Raw genomic sequence first — 22,725 nt, 5'->3', positions numbered from 1 at the left:
TGAATCCCCTCCAGTGTATCATTTCTTACATGCTGCCAAGTTAAATTACAAAAACCAAGTATCAGAAAGAGTGGACATATAAATGATTGCTACTTTTGTATCAAAGATCTGTCCAAATAGAGCCCAAATAAAAATAACTACATTATATCTCCTTCAGTCCTTTTCAGGAAAAATGTTTGTTCACTTGCAACTATAAAAGGAACCTTACGCATTCTTCTGTAGTGAACAATTATTATTTACATTGAATCATCACTCTGATTGTGAGGACGTAGTCAGAGTTGCACAGCTTAAAAACAAAACAATTGCAAAGTTGATTTTCTAAACTGTCCTTAGCATCTTATTTTAGCATTTGTCATGATTAGTGAGGCAAGACTTCTCAACAGTATATCCCTTGTACATGTTAGAAAACTTTTCACTTGGTGAGATTTCCAAAATAGTCATTTCATTATCCAGTGTTTTACAGGTCAGAAGGGGTTTAACTATTATAAAGAAAAATCGTAGCAACTTTATTGTAATAGGTTTGACCTTCTGTTGAATGGTCCCTGAATAAAAGCAGCAGTACAAAAGAACAACAGATATGCCTCTGTGGAAATAATTTCTTTTCTAGAAGCTTTCCACACTATTTTGTTTGTTGTCTGACTTCAATTTAAACATGTAATCGAGTTCTCTTCCCTCAGTAACAACCTCCACACAGAAGAGTGTTCCTGTAACTGTAAACCTTGGGACTTGGTGCATTTTTTAAAATCAGACAGAAGATGAGATATTGTTTTCTACCAGTCACTCACTGATCAGGGCTTGTGAAGCATAAAATTAGCCATTGCCGCTCACAACCGTTCCGGATCTTTCTGTGCATCCCTGTGTTTGAACAACAGGTGGTTTCAGACCAAATAACCTGGGTCGCCACACATCAGTACAAGGAGTGACAGCTGCACTTGTAAGTCATATTGGTGTGACCCACCGAAACTGAATGTGATCCTCTGTCAAACTCTTGCAACTTTTATGTGTGTCTGCTTCAACACACCTCAATCAAATCATTAATTTATTTGCAGGACTCTATAGAAGTTGACAGATGCTGAGTTGGCAATAGAGTCATGTGATTCAGATTTTCAGGACTGGGGACCCATGAAGGCTTCAGGGCATACAACCTTTAGGCCTTGAATTTGAAATCCCTGATGTTAATGCCTTCACCTCAGTTTTTCTTTCCCACAAATTTTCTTTCTTTCTTATAACTAAAAGTTTTTTTTCTTTTGTATAATCTCGTGGCAAATTCATCATTTCTCAAACATTTTTGTTTCCCTCCACAACAATCAATCTTAGACTTTTGTAATAGCTTGTTTCATGAGGTTATTAAATCATGTGTTATTATTTTTAGTGGTGCACGGGTTGCAGTTTTCTGGCTGGTCACTGATCTTTAAAAAGCCTGACCTGCCGATTCTGATTTTGGCCAGTAGAATTTTTTTTTCAAATAGTTGACTCTTTCAGCCATCGCTCTTACTAAGATAATGTTGTTTTAAATCTTAATTTGAGAATATTTGAACTGGCCAATAAGTTGTTTTAAATATGTTTGTGTGTAAATACACTAATGCTGTTTAATCTTCATATTATAGAGAACCTTATACCAATCCATGCCTATCTGCAACAATTATTGACATCATTGTGGCTACTCATCTAAATAAAATGCAGTGTTATGTCTTTGGCATTGTTCATCACATTTTAAATCCAGAAATGCTTGGCAGCCAAACTTTTGGTGTCAGGCTTTGAAGTAACGCCAAGGTGCTAAAGAGGCAGCTGGGTGGTTAGAGAAGTGATAAACATGTGCTAAATTCACTTTCCCCTTTGACCATGCATTTGTTTGGGGTAAAATAACAAGACTGTTTGAATCCCAACAAGGTGAGTGACTTCAGTGATGGATGTCGTGAGCAGCAACATCTGCAGGGATGACAGCAAGGTGTGTCGACAGGGATGACGCACCTTGATCTTTATCTTGCAGAAACAGAAACTTCCTAGACAGGAGCGTGAGCAGACGTAATGCAGACGTCTCAGTTTCATGGTAGAATTTCCTGTTGCTGCTTTAGCGCCTGCTGTATAAGGGAAGTATAATTCTGTGTGAGATATCAACCACAGGCACCATTAATTCATTTTAGTAGCCTGTATTCTGCGCATACTGTGCATGCGTGATTCAAGAGGAACAGGTGTCAAATAAATCCAGACGTACTCTTGAAAGACTGCAAAAGTTTGTTTGTCCCTGATGCCAGCTTGCCTTTGAAAGGAAGTAGGAAGCTGGTGTAATTTGTTCAACTGAAACCTAGTTTGGCCTCTTTTCTTATTCACTAGTTTCAATTCATCCAGTCAAACAGCCTTTTTTAATTTTTTTTTTATCAGCCATTTGTGTTGCACTGATCAGCAGACTGTAGTGTCATTTTTCCAAGGAACCGGCGTTTGGAGTTTAAAGAGAAGTGCTGTAAGAGGATTCCCCCTGGGGAGAAGTTTTGTCACTGTTGGTTCCTGTGCAGCCTGTTTCTCACATAGTCCAGATGCTCCAGAGCCTCCAGCACAGAGAGTCTTTAAGAGAAATAATCAAATATTAATTTGCATGTTCCAATTTCATATTCACACTTTTTCACATCACCTTTAAAATTGTAAATATGGCTAAATATGTTAAAGGGTAGTTTTTTTTGTTTGTTCCTTTTTTTTTTAAGTCAGTTTGCATTTACGTCAGCTTCAAACATGTTTTGTCACAGTGTGGGAACTGGAGGCGGGGTGTCTCCCCGTATCCCTGACATTCCCAGGCTAGACCTGTTTGCTTCTCATTCAAATTTTAAATGTGCATTGCAAATCTCCCAGGTGATCACGGTTTAGTATTACAAGCTGTTTGGCCTTGGTCTGCCCTCAGAGGATTGGCCCAGGAGCTGCCTTGCTTAGGTAATGAAAGAAAAAGCTATGGTGAAATGGGTCTGCTTAAAATATAAACTGTCATTAACTATTGTACATAAACAAAGTATTTTGGTATGACCAAGTTTTAGGTTGCGGCTATGCTTTATCAGTGGTTGCACAGTGGTTCAAATGAAAACAGAAGAAGGAAAATAGGGAAGTGTATGGATGTGCTGATATCGCCTACACGCATTCATGTTCAAACACTGAAACAAAAGAATAGAGATATAGTTTTTTTGTTTTTTTTTCAATTAAATCAAATCGTTACCTTCACAGAAAAAGTTTCTAAAGCAGATGCTAACTAGTCTTAAAAGTATAACAGTAAGTTGGTGGTTATTGCACCTTGGTGCTAACAAAATTGCTGTCAGGACTTTGACAGACCTGACACTCTGTCAAAGTCTTCTTTTCACCAGGGTGTATAATTGAATGTTATGGGCCAGGTCTGTGAGTGAGGCGACTGTGGCTCAGTGGGACGAATAGTCGTCTTGCAACCCAAAAGTTGCAGGACAGTATAAGAACTACCTTCTTTCTTATTTTATAATAATAGCCTGAAATATTACGATATCAGATACAAACCCCTAATGTACATCTATGGTACATTAGGTAACTATACCTTTGTGTACTCTGATTGAATAGATGAAAATGGAGCTAAAAATACTAAATGGAAGTCCCAGACTGTGTTTTGTGACTGATAGTCATTATTGTTTTTCTTTAACGCAGGTCTGCGGCCCTTAAAGCGGAATGTTATTCTATTAATCCATAAAGCTAATGAATTGACACTACTGTGCCAAGCTTTGGTTTTCATTTCGTTTGTCTGAAAGACAGTTAGGGAGCCTTCAAAAAATTCCTGAAGCATATAGCAACGAAGAACTGAGGATGCCTTTTCCCTACTGTTCATTTAGCCCTAGAATTCCCATCACTATGATCATCTGCTAGGAAAAACATCCTTTTGTCTTTACTTACTTCCTTATTCCAGCCCAAGTCTAGTTAAAGAATGCAATACACAGGTATACTAGAAACACCTGCTGACCACCACCTCTTAACTTGAAATCATCATTCTAGAAAAGACAAAGAATTGTAAAAATCATTGTTTTCTCTTTTCAACCCAGCTTTAAACAGAGTATCCAAGCAAATATAGGTTTTGAAAGTTTTTTTTCTAGAAGATTGGGTGGCTCCTCTTTGTACAAATTCCATCTTGGAGGAAGCAATCATTGGAGGGTTTGTTGAGCCTCTCTTTTGAAAGCTTTGCTGCAAACACCTGAGTAAACTATCTCACCTGTCTTTTGTCTGTTTGAATGTGCCATCTTGATATTACTTCAGGTCAACAATATACTAATCTCATACAGATATAAAAAGTTCTCTTTTCTTGATCTGGCATGGCTGGGAGATTCCCACCAGGTGCTACAAATAAACCTCACCTGCGGACCTCACCCAACTCCAGTTGGGTGGAGTGTGTTTTAAGCGTGGTGAGTGAGGTCGGGATAGATACCCGTGTTTGTTTGTTTTCTTTGAGAATCCACTTGTGGTTTTTGAGCATTAAAACTAAATGTTGCAACATCAAAGAAAGACTGTTGAGAGAAAATGTACAGCACAGCATTAAATTGTTTGTGTGCGTCAGAGCCACCCTGTCCTGGCTTGTGGGTGACACACTGTCAGTCACTGATCTCTCTCTAACTGAGGATGACTCACCATCCCTTACCCACATCCCTTGCAGCAGGGAGAACAGGATCAGCTGCCTACAGTCCTGTAGGCAGACTCGTGATGTCTTGAATTGTATAATTCATTCAACTGCTTCTGTTTTATATGTTGAGAAAAAGTGTGTCCCAAGAAGGTAATAGGTTAACCGAGTCTGATTTCAGGTAATTTCTCTTAAAGAGCTACAGTAAGTTAAGATACGAGAGCAAATAAATGTTTTTTAGTGTTCTTGCTCTGAGCGGTAACTAATTATTTATACTGGGAGCAGAGGTACTTCAGACCTAGACACAAGCCTGCTCTACTTTTTAAACGCCCCCATCTCTCTGTCCCATTTCCTGCTTCAACTCCTGGCTCTTCCCCCTTGGCATTGCTCTAGGCTTAATTTTGTTAGCAGATACAGCCAGTTCATGTTTATAGCCATTGTAGATGAGTGGGTTGGCCACCAGTAACAGTTTTCCACCAAAGAACCTTCCATCTGGATTTATCTGGTAGACAGAAGTCTCAGATGTGTGTCTGAACAGGCCAGGGAGACAACAGACATATCCCCTGCAAAGTTAGAAGCTTGCTTCTGCTCTCTCAGTTGGGTTTTTTGAGATGTGCGTAGCCATTTGCCCTCTCGTAGATTCATGACAATTAGTGGTCCTTATTCTTCAATGGGAATCAACACTAGGAATCTAGCAAGTATTGTACTGAGTCATGTGAGGCACTGGGACAAGTCTAAGTTTAATTAAAAGCTTTTTGTCATGTCTAACATATTTGTCTGTCGGAACATCAAATAAGGCATTGCTGTGGGAATAAACAACATAACGTTGCAAATTTAACTTTGACTCTGCTTGAAAATATTCCCATATTCAACGGCAAAACAGAGGGTGCTACTCTATTCCCTTGGAAAGGCAAATGAGTGGGGTTCATTTCCTCCCACTAAATCTTATTTGTCTTTATTGTGGTTGCCATAGGCCGCTATTATGGTGCTAGCGAACAGGTCTGTAATCAGCATGCAGGGCCACCCTGATCATACACCCATGCATGTGATGGGAAAGTACCACGCAGAGTTCCATGTTTTTGTTTTGCTTTTCCTTTTTATGTGTTTGTCTCAGTAAATGTGATTCAGAAACTGATATGAATTGTTCCCCTAAAGAAAGGCTTTTTTTCTTCTCCTTTCTTCTTTTTGCTTCTGTTTTAGTATAAAAAAATATTTTTTTAATATAGATTCTTCTCACAGTATGTTTATATGTAAGTAAAGAATGATGTTATGTTGTCTGACTTGGCATTTTAAACAAAATGCAATCCTCAGTAGTGACTGTAAGGCCACACAGACAGCTAATATTAACTTGTGACAGGGTTTTATAGCTAACAAACAGTTCTTACATTAAACACTCTATTGTAATGCACCCATTCAACACTTGGGGTAAATGTCAACAGGCTGAACCACAACAATATGAACATTAGAGGGGTCAGGAAAAGGAAATTCTGTGGTGGGTCGACGAGTAGACATTGGAACAAGAAGAGAGACGGGAGGGGCGTGTCTGCAACATTTCTGAGGTCTTTGTTGCTTTCTTTACTGTGAATTTATGCTTGTGGTGACGAGATGGGGTGTAGTAGGTAGACTGCCAGAAGAGTGAGGATTTATGTAAAGGAACCAACTGAGACTTAGAAAATTTATTTCTGCAAGCTGCTTGTCTTGTTCATTAAATAATATATTTCCATGTTCTTTTATTTCTTTGTTTTGTGTGTGTATATATATATATGTATATACACTTGTTTTTTTTTTTACAAAAGTTGCACATATAACCATTTTTTACAAAAATGGTTATATGTGCTTATATTTAACACTTTGAATGGAGTAGCTTGTTAATAAAAAATCAATCTCCCTTTGGGGATCAATAAAGTATTTGATTCTGATACTGATTCTAAAAACAGATTGGACAGACAAGGCTATTTTCTGACAGCAATGTGTGTTTTTAGCAATATATAATTTAAAAAGGACAAGTGGGAAATGCAGCAGAGAGCAGGAGAAATTATCAATAATTTGAAATGAATTGGTGATGCTGCACCAAAGTATTTTTGTATCTCTTCTTGCTTTAGTTGCATTGCTACATTATGTGCTTATTGCATTGTAAGGATATTCACATGTTACAGATTCAGATCAAGTAGTAGCAGATTTACCTCTTTCATTTGTCATTGTGTTCTGCAGAAGTAGATTAAGAAATCTTTTCTCAGCCAAATGAGTGGCAGTTTGCAGCAACAGGTGGAGAAGGGACAATTCTTCCTTATTGTATTCATTTTGAAACATTTCTATTTAAAGCTTTGGCATACCTTGACACAGGCCCAACAAGACTTGACAGGACCTTCCTTTATAATGATCAGTCTAATAGGAGTAGTTTATGATACAAATGTTGAGAACAACCTTAGACATGGCTATGTTTGCATCAGAATTTAAAGGATTTCTATTGTAAATATAATGAGGATTTTTTTCCCCTTGTGTTTGTGGATAATTGTTTTGGAAGTTATCCACAATTACAGAATCCCTGTAATGGTTTATTTTTGTAAGATGCTGATGGTTTGTTATGTTGTTTTTAACTTGTTTGTACAGTGTCTTTGAGTGTTTTAAAAGGGCAACATTTAAATGAAATGTATAATTATTAATAATCTCTAAGTTGTTAGTCATATGCAACAAGGCATTCATTTCCACTGGGCATTATTAAATCTGATGCTTTATGTGAAAGATGTTTGTAAAACCCAACAAAGACAGATAAAAACTGGGTCAAATTTCAGCTGCAAAGAAACAACCCTCACTAAGACCGTAAGCTTTTATTTTGTTTTCTCCACACCCTTAGCTTAGGGGCCAACTGTTATGGTTGCTCCGGGTTTGCAGAGACATCCATTGAAAAAGCCTGCAGCTGTTCTGCTTCTCTCCTTGTTTTTCTTCTCTGTTTTATAATGTTTGCAACCAAAAGTCAAAGACAGGCTAAGATCTCTCATAACCTAAATTGAGGCTTGCCCTTCTTTATTTTATTAGCAGTTTTTACCAATTAGCAAATGAATTAGTTTTTAGAAACTTAACAATATCCAGTTACATGTGTGGCTAAATTATTGGTTGAGCCAAACACAGCTGGATAATGTCAGAGTTTCCCTGTGAAAATTTTGTACCACTGCAAACCAAAGTGGAACTCACACTTGCTGATCCGCTCAAACTGTAACAGCTTCGTAACCTTTAAACCCTCTTCGCTCATCAGTCATCGTCCATCACCGTGCTTGAGACAGAGCTGCTTTTGTCCTCCATTGGAGGGGCCATCCTCAGCTGCTTTTCCACACTCAGGAGACCTGCTCGGGATGAGTAGCTACTACTTGTCTGTAGTTTGAGATTAGGGTACATGAAGTTAAACAGTCTTTGTTAACTACAGGGAGGAATGATAAGACGAAAAATGAGTCCCGCAGGGTCATACAGTTGAGCACTCGGATAGTATCAGGCAAATTTTGTTTTGGATACAAACTACTGTGAATGTTTTGGGAACTGTATGATCGTTGACAGAGATTTCTTTGCACTCACTAACTTATCTCCAGTGTCTGTATGTCAAAGAGTTGATATAAAAAACTTCATAACATGCTAACTGCAAGGGTGTTTACTTGCTTTGTTGCTTGTTTGTCCTTCTGTGAAGTCATGCATTAGAGAATAGCACTGCAGTACCCGAGAGGAGCACTCTCTTTCCCTTCAATTACAGCATGCCTGGTCCGGCCAGAGACCATTGTGCCAGAGCTGGTGCAATGGAGCTGCTGAGTGGAGAACAATGAGTCAAATTCCTGACCATTCCCCACAGGTTCGGAGGCCGGGCTTACGTAAAAAGACAGTGGAGTTACAGTGGCTTTGCTATTCTACACCCAGCAGCTTTCCCACTAGTTACCTCAGCAGGCATATTGTTTTTGTGCCTGTGTCTATGTGAGTGCGTTACTTGGTGACTGCACCTCCCACTGGGAGCACAGGGAGGGGTTCATGGGGGAAGGCACTTGTTTAGTTCTCTCTGTTGGATTCTTCACCCTTTTGTGTAACCAAACCTCTGAGAACGACAAGTTGACCACCAGAAGCAGGACTGAAATTCTTATTGATCTGCACATTTTTTGGGACAGACGGATGAAGTTGGTGAAGGAAGACATCCTGGCTGATTTTGAGTGTGTTTTTCATCTCATAAATACAAATTATAGATCCTGATATTTCTTCTACTGAACCTACAGGTCGCACTGCACAACAGGTGTACCATTTTTAAAAAAAAAGCTCCAGGTGTTTATAAAGTGTTGAGAATAGGTCAAAACATATTATTTTGCAAGAGAAGGACAACTGTGTTTATACTGCCAAAGTCAAATGCTTAGAGGCTTACAGGTTTCACTCAATTTCCGTTGCAGAGACTTTCCAACTCTTTGCTTGCTTGAGTCTGTTTATTCATACACACACTAGAAATGCATTTATAACCTGTTCAACATGTAATCAGTGTTTACAGAAGCTGAGTTGGTGGGTGGTAAGAAGACCCCACACTCAACAGCAGGTGCCACTCTAGGAGAGCAACTGTGTGTGCAAAGAATACACTAAGTTGTCTTCAGGACACTGTTTGATTCTTAATTCTCTCCTCTAATAACACCTGTCTTTCTGTAAAATGTAGTTAAATTCAGGAGTCAATAAATAAGATTGTCCCATTTTTAAAATGTGTTTAAGACTATAATATGGGCAGTGTTGAACATTTCAAAATTCTCCTGCTTTCTTCAGACCGGGATAAAGTCAATATAAAACTAACATTTTACAGAAAAGCAGATTGAAAGGATTACCTTTCTAATATCTGAGAAGATTTGTTCCTTTATTGTTCCAAAGAACTGACGATGGATAGTGGTAGCTTTGGTAATACAGGTTCTAATTTAAATTCATTAGCAACATATGTTTTTACACCTTCACTGATGGTGAAGTTATAGTTGATGTTGGTGTTGTCTGTTTTTGCTTCTGCTTCACCCACATGGTGCAGTTAGAAGACAGCTGCCAAGTAGTTGAGTCGCTATAAAACTCCTCCAAAGTGTTTCATCTTCCACAGACTTTGAAAAGCACTCACACAGCCTTCTCCTCTGCCTCCCATCCCTCACTTCACAATAAAGTGACACTCCATCTCTTTTACTGGTTGCTCTGTCTTAAATGAAAATTGATAGTCCCTCGCACTCCCTGGCAGCCATTGATCGAGGGACAATAAATGTTTTATAAGCCCCACAGTAAGGACACACACTTTTTTTGTTTTAACCAGAAGGTTTTGAGTTCAGAGGAAAGACTGTGTTGGAGTTTTTCTTTTTGTAGCCTTGGTGTTGGTGCAATTATAATGAACGATGTCTGCACAGCACATTTATCCTACTTTCAGTCTCTGGTAGTGCTGAAGTGTTTGCTGTTGTTCTGAGGTGTACATAAAGGATTAGGAGAGGAAATGTTGTAGATAACTAAATCAGATAACATCTACATGGAAAGCGGAGAGTCTTTACTGTCATCTCATTTGATTTCAGACTTTTTAAAGCCTCAGTCTGGTTGGGTGAAATTACATTGTTTGGAACAATTGACATAAATCAGCAGAGGTCATTACTGTATCTCAACCCACAACTTTCCCTCTTTGACGTTGGGCACGGTTGCACCATTCAACAGGAAATGCCTTTTTAACGCAGCAGGAAGTAGAAATGTTGCCTCCTTGAAAACTCCACTCTTTGTCTTCCCCTAATTGCATTAGGAGACTGGCCCCAGTGTTTGTACTTGGCTGCGGCCGGCACTCTGCCCCCTTCATTTTCCGTCTGAATTGAATTCCTTCAGAGGATGCCGACCAGTCAGAGGTTAATCTTAACTGTTCTCTGAAGTCTTGCCTGGGAATTAGCATGCTGAGGAATGAGAAAAATGTAATGAGCCTAAATGGACTTGACTTATGTGCTGGTTAATGGTTTATCAAGTCATGAAAAATTTCCCTTGTGACTCAGGGGGAATAACTCCAGCTCTCATATACACAGTAACTTTTCCCAAGGATTCCAGCAGTTATTAAAAGTCAACTTTACTGCCACTCTGGATTTTTTATTCAAAATACATATTTTGTTTTGTAGGTAACATTCCTCCTGAAGAATTTTAATTAGCATTATAAATCAGCACTTTATAGGAATAAACTTTTGTGATTGTGAACAGTAAAGAAGTACCAAACAACTGGCTTGAGATGGTGGAAATTATGAACATACAATTTTTGGTGTATGAGTGATTGAAGTAAACACAAGAATCACAAAAGTTAAGGGTCTACGGCGGCAGTGGCTCTGGAGATAAGAATTCATCCTGTAACTGATAGGTTGCTGGTTCAAGCCCCCACTGTATTTTTATTTTGATCTTCAGCAGGTAAAATACTGCAGAAAAAAAAAAATCCTGTTCATGAAATTTATCAAAATAAAGAAAACTCACCTTCTAAAATACAAAAGAACAGTAAAAGTCAGGTTTTAGGGATGCAGCATGAATGAGGATAGCCTTGTAATCAATTCTTATTTTGGTGCATTTAAATGGAACCTAATGGAGGTTGTAATAAAAATATTATTTTTTCTCTGAGAATCAAATTTTATTAAAGTCTACCTATATTAATGGTCTAATCTGTTTCAGATTAGACCACAAGGACAGTGACTGACATCTGCCTATGGAAGCTTGATCAATAGAGTTTGTTTCTGTTCACATTCCCAAACAAATCAGATTGAATGCAAAATATTTGACATATATAAAGCATATTATCTAGCCTCGGCTTAATCTGTACCACCAAAAACCTCAGTTTACAGATTATGGATTTGCAACAGGTTGAGTCAGACCTGCTGATGCTGTAATGCAAGCAGTTCGATCTTGTTTGGTCAGCGCTGACTAACACATTTGTTTGTTTTTTTTCTGTATGCAAACTGTCAGCAACAGGTGCACAGGCTGAGCGTCACAGTAGCACAAAGACATCAGGTGCTGCAGTAAAAAACTAAACAACGTCGAGCTCCAAATTCAGCATGGATGCATCTGCTTTATGTCAGGGCTCCTTGGGCCCTGAAACCCTCGCTCTGACTAATGTTATTTGTGCGAGTGTTTGCGTGTGTGTGGCATGAAAGAGTCAGGGTGTCTCGCAGCTGACGGGCCTTTTAGAGAAGCAGGGCACGGGGCCATGAAGCTGCAGCTGCCCCCTCTCTGTGCGCTCTTTGATGGGCAGAGAGACATGGCTTTTACTTCCACACCCACGGCTAAACACACACATGGAAAAACACACACAAAGGCCCGTTTTTTCCTCCTCTGTTGCAAGGGGGTGGCATGTTTTGGAGGTTTGTTTATGTTGTTCAGCAGTGAGCGTTAAAGTACTTTCAGCTCTACCTGCATCCTATGCTTCATTCAGTGGCTGCAGAAGTTAACGGTCAAACTTGTTGATCTTTAAATAGCATCAAGGGGCTGTCCCTGATACTGACACGTTTACTGCAGGCACCCACACCCATTAACATCACTTAGCTGTAAATATAGCCTCATTGTTTCAGCAGCTACACAAACTTGGAGGTTTCAACCGTTGTTCCGTTTACAGTTTGTTTAGTTAACAAATATGGCCGTCCCACCTGTTCCTTATCTGCACTGTGCAGACATGTGCATTTAAGACCCACGCTAATAAAGTCTAACTGTATTGTTTCTGTTCAGCAAGAAAGGGACTGTTCAGGATTTTTGAACTGCGGTTCTGTTAAAAGGTTATAATCAGTTAATATCTTACCTGCAGCTTTTAACTCTTTTCTATTAATTTTATATAAATCCAGAGAAGTTTGTCCTGAAGTCTAAAGCTAAGGTTTAGCTCAAGAGGCCATCTAAAACCAATTCAAATGTGTATTGAACATAATTTTAATGAACTTTTAAACCATTGTCACAATAGCATTTAGTGCTTATTTATGCGTAGGCCGATGATTATTCAAACAGAATATTGATGTAGAAGGAGGTGTCCCACTAATGGAATAGAAAATAATTCCTTTATTGTCATTGTACAAGAAAACACAATGAAATTTAAAAAAATAGCAGCTATCAAAGGCAATAAAAAAAAATAGAATCAACCAGGATGTTATGTTCAAGATATTAGAAATATTACTTGATATGTATTAATATTATGCTAAGAAATTTATGATTTTTCAGGGTTTGGATCAATTAGCAATGTCCAGGGCAACAGCAATTGTTACAGAGAAGACTCTCTCTTCCGTGCTCTGCTCTGCTACCAACAATTAAATTGTTTCAAGGCAAACAACTTAATTTTATTTTAGAGGGCGTTTTTTTCTACAGGAGCTTTATGTTTTCCCTTTTGTGTGTTTCCAGGGTTGGATGACAGCTTGCAGCAGTATATTAGTAACTTTGAGAGGGAAAAGATCAGCGGAGAACAGCTATTAAAGATCACTCATCAAGACTTGGAGGAACTGGGCGTTGCAAGGATTGGACACCAGGAACTGGTCCTTGAGGCCGTCGATTTGCTTTGTGCTTTGGTGAGTGAATTTAAATGTGTTCAGTTTGATGTCCATCTTCAGTGATTAAACAGATCATTCATAAAATGTGACCATAGGACTTTCATTTACTTCCAGACAATTATTTTTTTATCATTTTCCACACGACAGTATTAGTGCTTTTGTTGGCAGTTTAAGCAGTGGAAGGATTTTTGTCTTCAGCTATTCACCTCTTCTGTCTCATTCTAGCAGTCCAAAAAAAAAAAAGTCTTCCTTTACTGTTTCTTCATGAAAAGAAAAATGCAAACCCTCTGTGCTTCGTTTTCCAAGAAACCCAGGTTTTCTAGCAGATGGGATCAATTTAGAGTTTTATAACTTCCTGTGTCTTAAAGGGTCCAGAATGTGGTCTTTGCATTTTTATCAGTGTCAGCAGTTCTGACATGGTGTTCTCCTAAAACACTTTACATTAATCGCTTGCGCATGGTGTGTTCTTTGCCGCAAACAAACTTGCATTTTGAAGTCCCCTCAGCATGAAAATGTCTGGGTCTCGCTCCAAAGCAGAGGTTTGGCTCTGAACCTGGTTGGAACCAGCTTCTGTAAAGCATCAAAGAAATATATATTTCTTTACCATGATTAAACATCTTAACCATGGATGATTTATTTTTTGAGTCATGAATCTGACTGGGAAAAATTTATGTTGAATATCTTCTTCTGTTAGATGTATTATATAGTTCCTTGCAAAAGTATCCCTGCACCTTTGTCACACATTTTGTCACATTGCAAACACAAATAACAGTGCATTTTATTTGAGATAATAAAGTACTTTTTAGATTATAATACAATGTATTGAGATTTAACCATCTTAAATCAGCACTGAACAATAAATCAAAACAAACTAGACTATATAGACTGAAATACCTGACACATATGTACAATATGTTTTATTTGGTTTCCTATGTCTTCAAACAACTGAGAGGTGTAATTCATCCTTTATGGGGTTGCTCTTTAAATTCTTTGTGCATAACTACTGTAGTAGACACATGGAAGTACTTCACTGCTGCACAGTTGTCTTTCTGTCTATAGATTTAGCATTCATTCCATTTGTACCATATGGTGCATCAATACAGCAGGGATGTTTATTACTGCAGTACCAACAGCCAGGTTTGTTTACATCCATGCAATATGTTGCATCGTGGTAGCAAGAAGAAAGTAGTTCTAAAACTTTTTTCCTGAATTACCCTGGTGTCTTCTGTCAAATGTAGGCAGTTTTCAAAGTTTTTGACAGACATAAACTTCCCCATCTGTTTATCTTCTGATGAAGTCAAAACCAGGGATGTTGGACTCTCAACAACCTTTCACCTCTGACTGATGCTGTGCAGGTTTGTGGGTTTTGTTCATTTGAGGTTTCCTTATTAAGAATGGCTTAAGATTTCTACATGTCCCTTGGGAGGAAGTGAAGCCCCCCAGATTTAATTAGCTTTCCCTGAGGCAAGGTCATTGCAACCGACAGGAACTGAAGACATCAACACCACACATGCTCCTCCTAAACTCTTTCCTTTTTCTATTAACTGCTAAGTCAGACATTTCCTGTCATGGTAATCTTTTTGACACTTCACCCTTCTTTTTCATTTTCTCCTTTCCGTTTAAATATTTATGCACATACACATATAATATCGAAGATTTCACCTATATATGGTATGACGCTACATTCAAGCCCAAATTACAAGATAGATGTTCCCACATGAACCCTTCAGGAAAATGGTAAATGGACTGAACTTATATAGCTCTTTTCCAGTCATTTTTGACCACTCAAAGCGCTTTACACTAGAGTCACTAGAGCACTCACAAACATACACACATTTATACACCGATACGCAGATCGGTAGGCAATTTGGGGTTAAGTGCCTTGCCCAGAGGCACATCGACATGTGGCAGGAGGAAGTTGGAATCGAACCTACAACCTTCCGATCGCAAGATGACTACTCTACCATAAAGCCACATTCGCCCTATGACTGTGCTTCTCTTACACCCAAAATGTTAAGGGCTTCTAACGGCTGTCTGGGGACGAAAATATACATTAAACATTTTTACTGGACATCTCTCTCACTGATGTCTTCTGCAGAGCTGGTGTTGAAAGCCAACATGCCAGGGTTTGCTCTGAAACTCCACTAGCTCACCAGCAAACCATGATATCCTCTTACATGATGCTTAGCCACTACACATTAGTCATAAACTCTAAAGAAAGTAAGATTCTACTGTTTTGCTTCAAGCATTTTACAAAAGAATTCTAAAGTTTGACTAAACAAGAAGTGGCTTCCATTCTTGAACGATACTTTCTGTTTCTGAAACTTTGAGACTTTAAATGAAGGCAGATTTTCAATGTCTTGTACCACTGCATTGCCACATTATAACAGAAGATAATGCTGTTATCTTCTAAAATAAAAACTAAGAAAAAGGTGAAAAACATAAAATAAAAGGGTAAAAAATCCAGACTTTGTAATCAGGAGGCAAGGTTAAAGTTGCACTAAAGGAGTTGTTTTGCTTTGGGGTTTTTTGCTCTGCTAGTAATGTAGGACAAAAGCTCTCTAGGCATCTGTGAAAAAAGTCAGAGCTCCTGTGTGTGTGATTAAACTGCTAATAAGTAGGAAGGAGAGAAGTTTGTCTTGGAAAATGCTCAAATTCTCTTTATGCTAAAGTTGCACTTTAACTATGTAAATGTGAAGCCAAAGACTCAGATGATTTCCCCTTCTTTTTTTAGGTTCTTCAAATGTGTTTGCATATTTTATTGTTTCTATATTCCAGCTAGCATGGAATATTACACGAACAAAGCCACTAAGAGCTGCTGTTCGAATGCTCAAATTATCCTAGTGTTTTTCTTGGGACTGAAGATTAGTGAATCAGTTTGTATATACTTCTTTTCGGAGCAGATGTTTGAAAGCAGAATAAAAGAAAACAGATTTCTGGCAATGACTGCCAAACACGTGCCGTTTTACTCTTTGGGAAGCACATTATGCAACTGGCATGTCATTATAAAGCAGTGCTGCTGGCACAAATTCAGCACAATGTAAGCTGATGCTAAATGAGTGCCAGACCACTGTTTACTCATAGCAAACATTTTATTCTAATACCATTTGTTTAGTCAAAAACATTAGTTTGCTTATGTCACACATTACATTGAAACAAAAAGTGACTTTTGCTCACTTTGGCACTGATTTGTGCTCGGCTCAGTGATGTTTGGAATTACCGAGTGTAGCGTCCCTGTGCTTGTGAATTCTCCACAAATAAGAGGAATGCAATGACAGGAAACAACTTGGGCTCAAGAATGCAAACCTGATAAAAATCAGGGGATTTCTCATGCACGTCAAAAAAAACAAAACTCTGCAGACTCACTGGGAGGGATTTTTTTATACAATTGCTATTCTCACAGACAAGAGAATAGCATATGTTTTATAAGTTCTAAAAATATATGCTAAGATAATAAAAAAAGGTTCACCAAGACAAAGGGGAAAAAACAGTCAAATCTTTCACCAGTAGATTCTGTCAGGGAAATTATTACATCCATTTACAGTACAGAAAACGTGTTTTTCCCGGGACTAAAACGACTTCTTTGTTTAGGGTAAAAGAGTGGGACTGTCATATTTTCAGACCTTATTATTTAACCTGATTGACATCTTTATAATGCATTTTTCTAATTCAAAGCTTTTAACCTTCTGTTAATCTTATTTCAGAACTATGGAGTGGAAACGGATAACCTGAAGAATCTTGTCGTGAGGATGAGAGCTGCAACCAACAGTCTTCACATTGCTACAAATGATCGCAGAAAAAGCCCCCCATCTGAGGGAAGCATGTCTCGCAAGCCACCAAATGACTTCCTAACCTCTGTGGTGGAGCTGATTGGTGCTGCAAAGAGCCTCCTAGCTTGGCTTGATAGGTGACTGCACTCCATTACCCCTAAGTATTAGATCATATACCAGAGCATCATCATTTTGTTGGTTGAATTTCAGGTACGATAACTTTTTGTCTGGTATTTTATGCCAGCATCTTCCAAATTCTTATTGGGGGGAAGAGGGGATCATGAGAAAGTCAGACTTTTCCCACAAAGTTCTGTTATATATAGCTGCTAGTCAGCTTTTGATTTAGATGACAGTATCCTCTCCAGTTGACTGGTTCCATAACATATTAAGCATTAAAAGCATAACATATTAAGAAGGTTGTCAGTATTATTTGTTTGCTGATTTAGAGTCTCTAGTGACGACTATATCAAGTTTTCAATAGACATACACCAAGCAGATCTTTGCTGGCGGATACTGATTTCCAGTTTTCCTTCAGTTTTATTCCCCCTTTTCCCTAAGAACTGTAATGCAAAAGACCTCAGCTAGTAGTTTTTAATCTATCTAGAATAAAGACAAAGTTATCTTCTACTTATGTATCAAAGCATTTGTCGCCAACCTTTATTCAGTTTTATTAGTCTTGAAAAAATACATTGAGCACGTGCTGTTGATTGGTGTTTTGTTGGAGTGGAAATAGATGGAATTCTTGCATTTGTATTTTTTCAATAAATAGGGATTTTATTTTTAGTACTCAACATGCTAATCATAGATAGAGGTCATTTATGGAAAAATTGGCCTGTTCCAATCTTATCTTTCCTTTTTTCTCTCTCTTCTTACTATAGGACGCCTCTCACAGGGATCAGTGACTTCACAGCTACCAAGAACAAGATCATACAGCTGTGCCTGGAGTTGACCACCACAGTTCAGCAGGTCTGCATGCTAAAACCATCACACTTTTACCTAAAACCACAAAAAACATGCACATAATAGCCTTTTTCCACTGTGCACACATTAACCCCCAGGCACAGACGTTCACATTAAAAGAGCGTTGGAGGAAATCTAGTCTGGTAGCCATGACACAAGCCTGAAGCCAGCGGTCTGAGTACATTAATGCAGAAGCCAGTGTTTTTCTTGGGATGTTTATTCCCTCATGCTGGCTAATGAGGTCGCAATCCTGGGCCCCTCAGCAAGCGGTTGTTTATTGCTTGGTGTTGGTTTTCTTTTTTGTATTTTTTTTGTTGTTGTTGTTGTTGCTGCATAAAACTCGACTCTTTAGAAGGAAACTGGCAACCATCCTCTGGCTACCGTCTTTTTTTTTGCCATGTGGTTTTTGTTTTGGTCTTTTCTGTAGCTTCCAGACATCTTATTTCTTATTTCTCCGCTCTTAGATTAATACAGAATCTACCAGCTGTTGGCACTATTGTATTGCACACATTTCTATAGACTGAATGCATGGCCTTTCATCGTTTAAGGGTTTGCATTGAGCAGTTTATACTTCTTGTGAACATGACTGCTGAGACTCCAGGTGTCGTTTTAGAGGCTTATTGGTTTGAAATAAATTCCTTTCCCAGAGTGCCTATTTCTTTGCCAGAGTCTGGGATTTCAGCACCTCTGCTGATTTACTGTGGGCAGCTCCGTCATGGTCTTTGGAAGAGAAGTGGGGGGTATACGTTTCCCACACTGCCATGTTGGGTGCAGAGGTTGATGATGCTGAAAGTCTGAAAATCATTGAGTGAATTGTTTTTTCTCATGGTCTGAGCAGAGAAGCAGTTTGGTCAATAAATCTAGCCCATAGCAAGTAACTAATTTCATCATAAAATACAACTGTATAAAACTGTGTCATAAGTTCTTAGAAGACTTTCTCACTTCATTCACCTTGAAGACCACTGGTTAATAAATTGGGTGCACAGTAGACTGACCAGCTGATTGGTTTTATGATGATGGGGAACTACGGCCTGATGTTGGCTCAGGCTATTCATGAACTTGTGCCTTGAGTTGGACCTTTTTAGATCATGCAATTTATATGTTGCGCTTGAATGAAGCCAGTGTGCAGGGCCATAAAGCTGAGAACACATTACCAATGTTTGGCTGACCGAGCAGAGTGGATGTCATTGTCTTTCAAAGGAGCAACTATTTTAGGCTTCCTGCTTTTAAAGGGAATGCAAATTTTAGTGTTCCACCTTGTTCCTCAATAGTGGAGTACATTTTTGTGTCTTTAGAAATGTGTAAGAAACATGAAAGAAATGAGTAATTCCAAGCCAGCCTGGAACACAGCTCAAAATATTAAGTTATGTCTGGAATGCAAACTCGAGCAACAGTCCATAACACAGTGTCCACTCAGGACAAAAGTACTGTTGGGAAACTATGCAGCTGCACTGAAAATGAAAGTTTATAATTTACTGTTGTTACTCCAAAATATAAAATATAAACAAAGTAACTCTGACAGCAAAATACTTTATATTAGCAAGGCAGTTTATGCATAATCAGCCTGAATTTTGCTTGTGAGGTTTAATTAAAATAACGTATATGTCAAAATATTATTGTGAAGACAGTGTCAGTCACACTAATAAAACTATTAGTCGGTCTTCAGTTAGATTTCCCACAACATCATGGTGTTGTGGGAAATCTAAGTCACTTGAAACTAGGGCTGGATGATATGGCCGAAAACATTACAATATAAGGGTTTTATATCAGTCAATGAACTGGCAAATAATCCTACAAAATTATTTGTAGGATTACAAATCCTAACAGTATGTTAGAAACATACTGTTTTTAACAGTGGGTTAGTGAGTTAGGAAGAGTCCATCCTCTTCACCAATTTACTTTTATAGAGTTCATCCATATTTCCTGAACATATTAAACAAAGAGTGTTCAGTTCATGTGTTATAAGTCAGAAAAGTACATTTAAAAATTACTTACTCATTTTGAAAAACAATAAAAACAACAAGTTCAATTACCTGTTTCATACATTTCTGACTCTAAAATATTAGAGTTACAGTTATTAGTGGGCAAATAATTAATCAAGATAACTTAAGATAAAATGTTTTACATGAAAAACAAATATCAGGAATTCAGGCTTGAAGTATCTGGATTTTTTTTTTTTTTTTTACTGTCCCTCGGTCACTTCATGCTAGCAGATCAAAGCTGCACACAGTCATCTGATCCACCCTGGTTATGGGAGTATGTGTAATCTAAGGGATCAGTGCATCCTGGGAATTGGTCCTCAGTGTCTCACAGTACTTAGCTACTATTCTGCACTGCTTTCATTTTGTTTTATATTTGCGATAAGAAGGTTCAGTAAATGTTTGATGGCAGACTGGCCAGATTATGTCTGCAGCCTATAATTAAACTGTTTTGTTTCGAGATCTCTTGAAACATGCCTTTTTAGTCCATTCCTCTTGGCTCAGTCAGTCATGTTTTCATCCAAACACGGGCCTCAGGAAATATGCAGTTGCTTGTTTATGCAAGCATAGATTCTTTCTGAAACCACCATATGGCGTAGGCTGACATTAGAAATTAGATTGCATAGAAACATGTTTTTTGTTTATTTGTTTTTTTCAAATGGGAGGATTTGTTTTGTTTTTTTCCCTGCATACCATGTTGGTAATAGCATTTTAATTTCCCTCAAGAAATGTAAACATTGCAACATTAAATGTATAATAAGAAACAAAGAGTTATTTTAAATTATGTAAACTTTGAGGATATTTAGGAGTTATAAGATGCTTCTCCCACATACGGCCATGCAGTTCTTGTCAGTGCAAATCAGCAGTATGGCAGGCCAAGTGCTTTTGCAAACAGATGCTCCCCTTTAACCCTGTGGAATGTGCAAAGCTATGGAAATACAGAGAAATGTTCTCGACCCCCATTCGCTGTCTGCACAATGGATTTACAAAGACCAACAGAACTGCTTTTGTGTTTGGGACATGCCCCCACACGTCATAACAGTTTTCTTTACTTTGTGTTGACAGTAGCTTGTGGCTTTTGATGACTTTGAAGAAATAAGAAATAAGAGACTATGGTTAAGTAGTTTTTTTTTTAGCTGTCTGGATTCAACAGACAGTTGTCCTGTGTTGTGAACGAAAACACAACACAGGACGTAACCCTGTAATAAAATAACTTCCATAACCCCCACAGCCTTACTGCCTCAGCTGTGTCAAATCCAGTCATGTTAAAGCTGTGTCAGGACACAGTGGGTAGTTTCCAAGCTGATTTAGCTGATTTGTTTTTAGCATCTCTCACAGGTGCATCTGAATAAATATCATCTCAAGGTTTCTTTATTTCCTTAATGCAATTAAAAGAGTGAATTTCTTATATCAATGTATTTTGCACATTTATTTCTGTTAATTTTGATGGTTATGGCTTGCAGCTAAGAGCTTTTCTGTTATATTGTAATTTATTGAGATGCATTTTTACATCTAATCAATCAGTATCATACCAATATTGCCTGCTTGTGAGAAGGAACTGTGGAAAGCTGCATTACATTTGCTTGGCGAAAAAATGGCTTTGGTCGACAATTTCTCAGACTACAATCACACATTTTGCCTCTGCTGTTATCTTTATGTCATCACTATATCCGCTTAAGAACCATTTAAGCTCCAGAGCTCTAAAATGAACCAAGGAGATCCTTATGCAATTATGGCATCCACAAAATGCAGCCAAAGGGGTAATTTTATACTACAAGCTGTTTATTTGTGGGTCTTCCCCATTTTTCTTATTTCTATATATGGGATTCTGATTATATCATTTTTATCTGAACCATATACTTTTTCTGTCTCTCTCCCTCAAGTCATAGAAAACCTTCTCTCTCTTTTTATTGTTTACTGCTCACAAGTTTAACCTATTGTCACTTCTCTCCTGTAACAGGACTGCAGCGTCTATGAGATGGAAGAAAAGATTCTGGAAGTTGTAAGTATACCATATCCATAAAATGTAAACCAAATCAGAACCAGAAGTTCCATTATACATTCTTATACTGCAGAAAAAAGCCTTTTTTTTTTTTTTTTTTTACCAAAGCAATTGTGTGACTTGATTTCAGCAGATCAGGTCATTTTCTGAGTGCAAAGAGCAGACAAGTCCATAGGGTTGCCAGCAGAGGGGGCGGCTCTGCTACGCCCTAGCTATCAATCAGGGTTTCCTGTTGCTGACACTCTGTAGATTCTTTTGGCAGAATAATTGGGCTATCTAAAAGTATAAAAGTACTGTATAGTATATCTGCTCAGTACATTACTCTTTTTACTTGAAGGAATGCATTATTGCAGCATCTGTGTGCTACTGAACCACTAAGTCCAAACACTGTCCACACCTTCCAAATCTTCTTCCGAATCTTCATCCTAGTGCTTGAATGGGCATTAGGTCAAAATATTTTCAAGGCTACACCTGTCTTATTTGTACATGCATTTTCCTTCCACTCAACTTTTAATTAATATACTTTAACACAGCACACTGTGAACAGTTTCTTGTGCAGTAAGGCGTGTTGAATAGAATGTTGTCTGGAAAACAGTCAAGTTAACAGTCTTCCCAATGACAATAAAGCCATAGCATATAATTTCTGCATTTAAAATAAACTTGATCACAGTTTACTAAGGTCTTAGACTTCATTGTCCAACTCTCGAGGCATTTTGCTGTACCTGTCCCTCTGCAGTCCAAGACTTTGAACAACATCTGTGACCAGACCGTGAGAACCACATCGGACCCCCTCATGAGCCAATCTGCCTGTCTGGAAGAAGTCCAGCTGACCAACATCAAACCAGGCGAGGGGCTGGTGAGGAATTCATAAGAGTTTGTCAAATCCTGCTTCTTTTTT

The 22,725-nt window shown here is 38.2% G+C and overlaps 1 protein-coding gene across 1 annotated transcript in view; it reads left to right on the top strand.

The window, feature by feature from the left end:
- Positions 1-22,725, top strand: part of cnksr3 (CNKSR family member 3) — a 34,294-nt gene that overhangs the window by 3,731 nt on the left and 7,838 nt on the right. Inside the window, exons 2-6 of the mRNA XM_023352571.1 lie at positions 12,971-13,134; positions 16,821-17,023; positions 17,765-17,852; positions 21,786-21,827; positions 22,564-22,683. Of these exons, the coding sequence (XP_023208339.1) occupies positions 12,971-13,134; positions 16,821-17,023; positions 17,765-17,852; positions 21,786-21,827; positions 22,564-22,683 (617 nt within the window). The remainder of the gene's footprint in view (positions 1-12,970; positions 13,135-16,820; positions 17,024-17,764; positions 17,853-21,785; positions 21,828-22,563; positions 22,684-22,725) is intronic.

This window comes from Xiphophorus maculatus, chromosome 19, assembly GCF_002775205.1.
Source record: "Xiphophorus maculatus strain JP 163 A chromosome 19, X_maculatus-5.0-male, whole genome shotgun sequence".
NCBI lineage: Eukaryota > Metazoa > Chordata > Actinopteri > Cyprinodontiformes > Poeciliidae > Xiphophorus > Xiphophorus maculatus.
The sequence above is the reverse complement of the archived record's forward strand: the minus strand, read 5'-3'. Positions and strand labels throughout refer to the sequence as shown.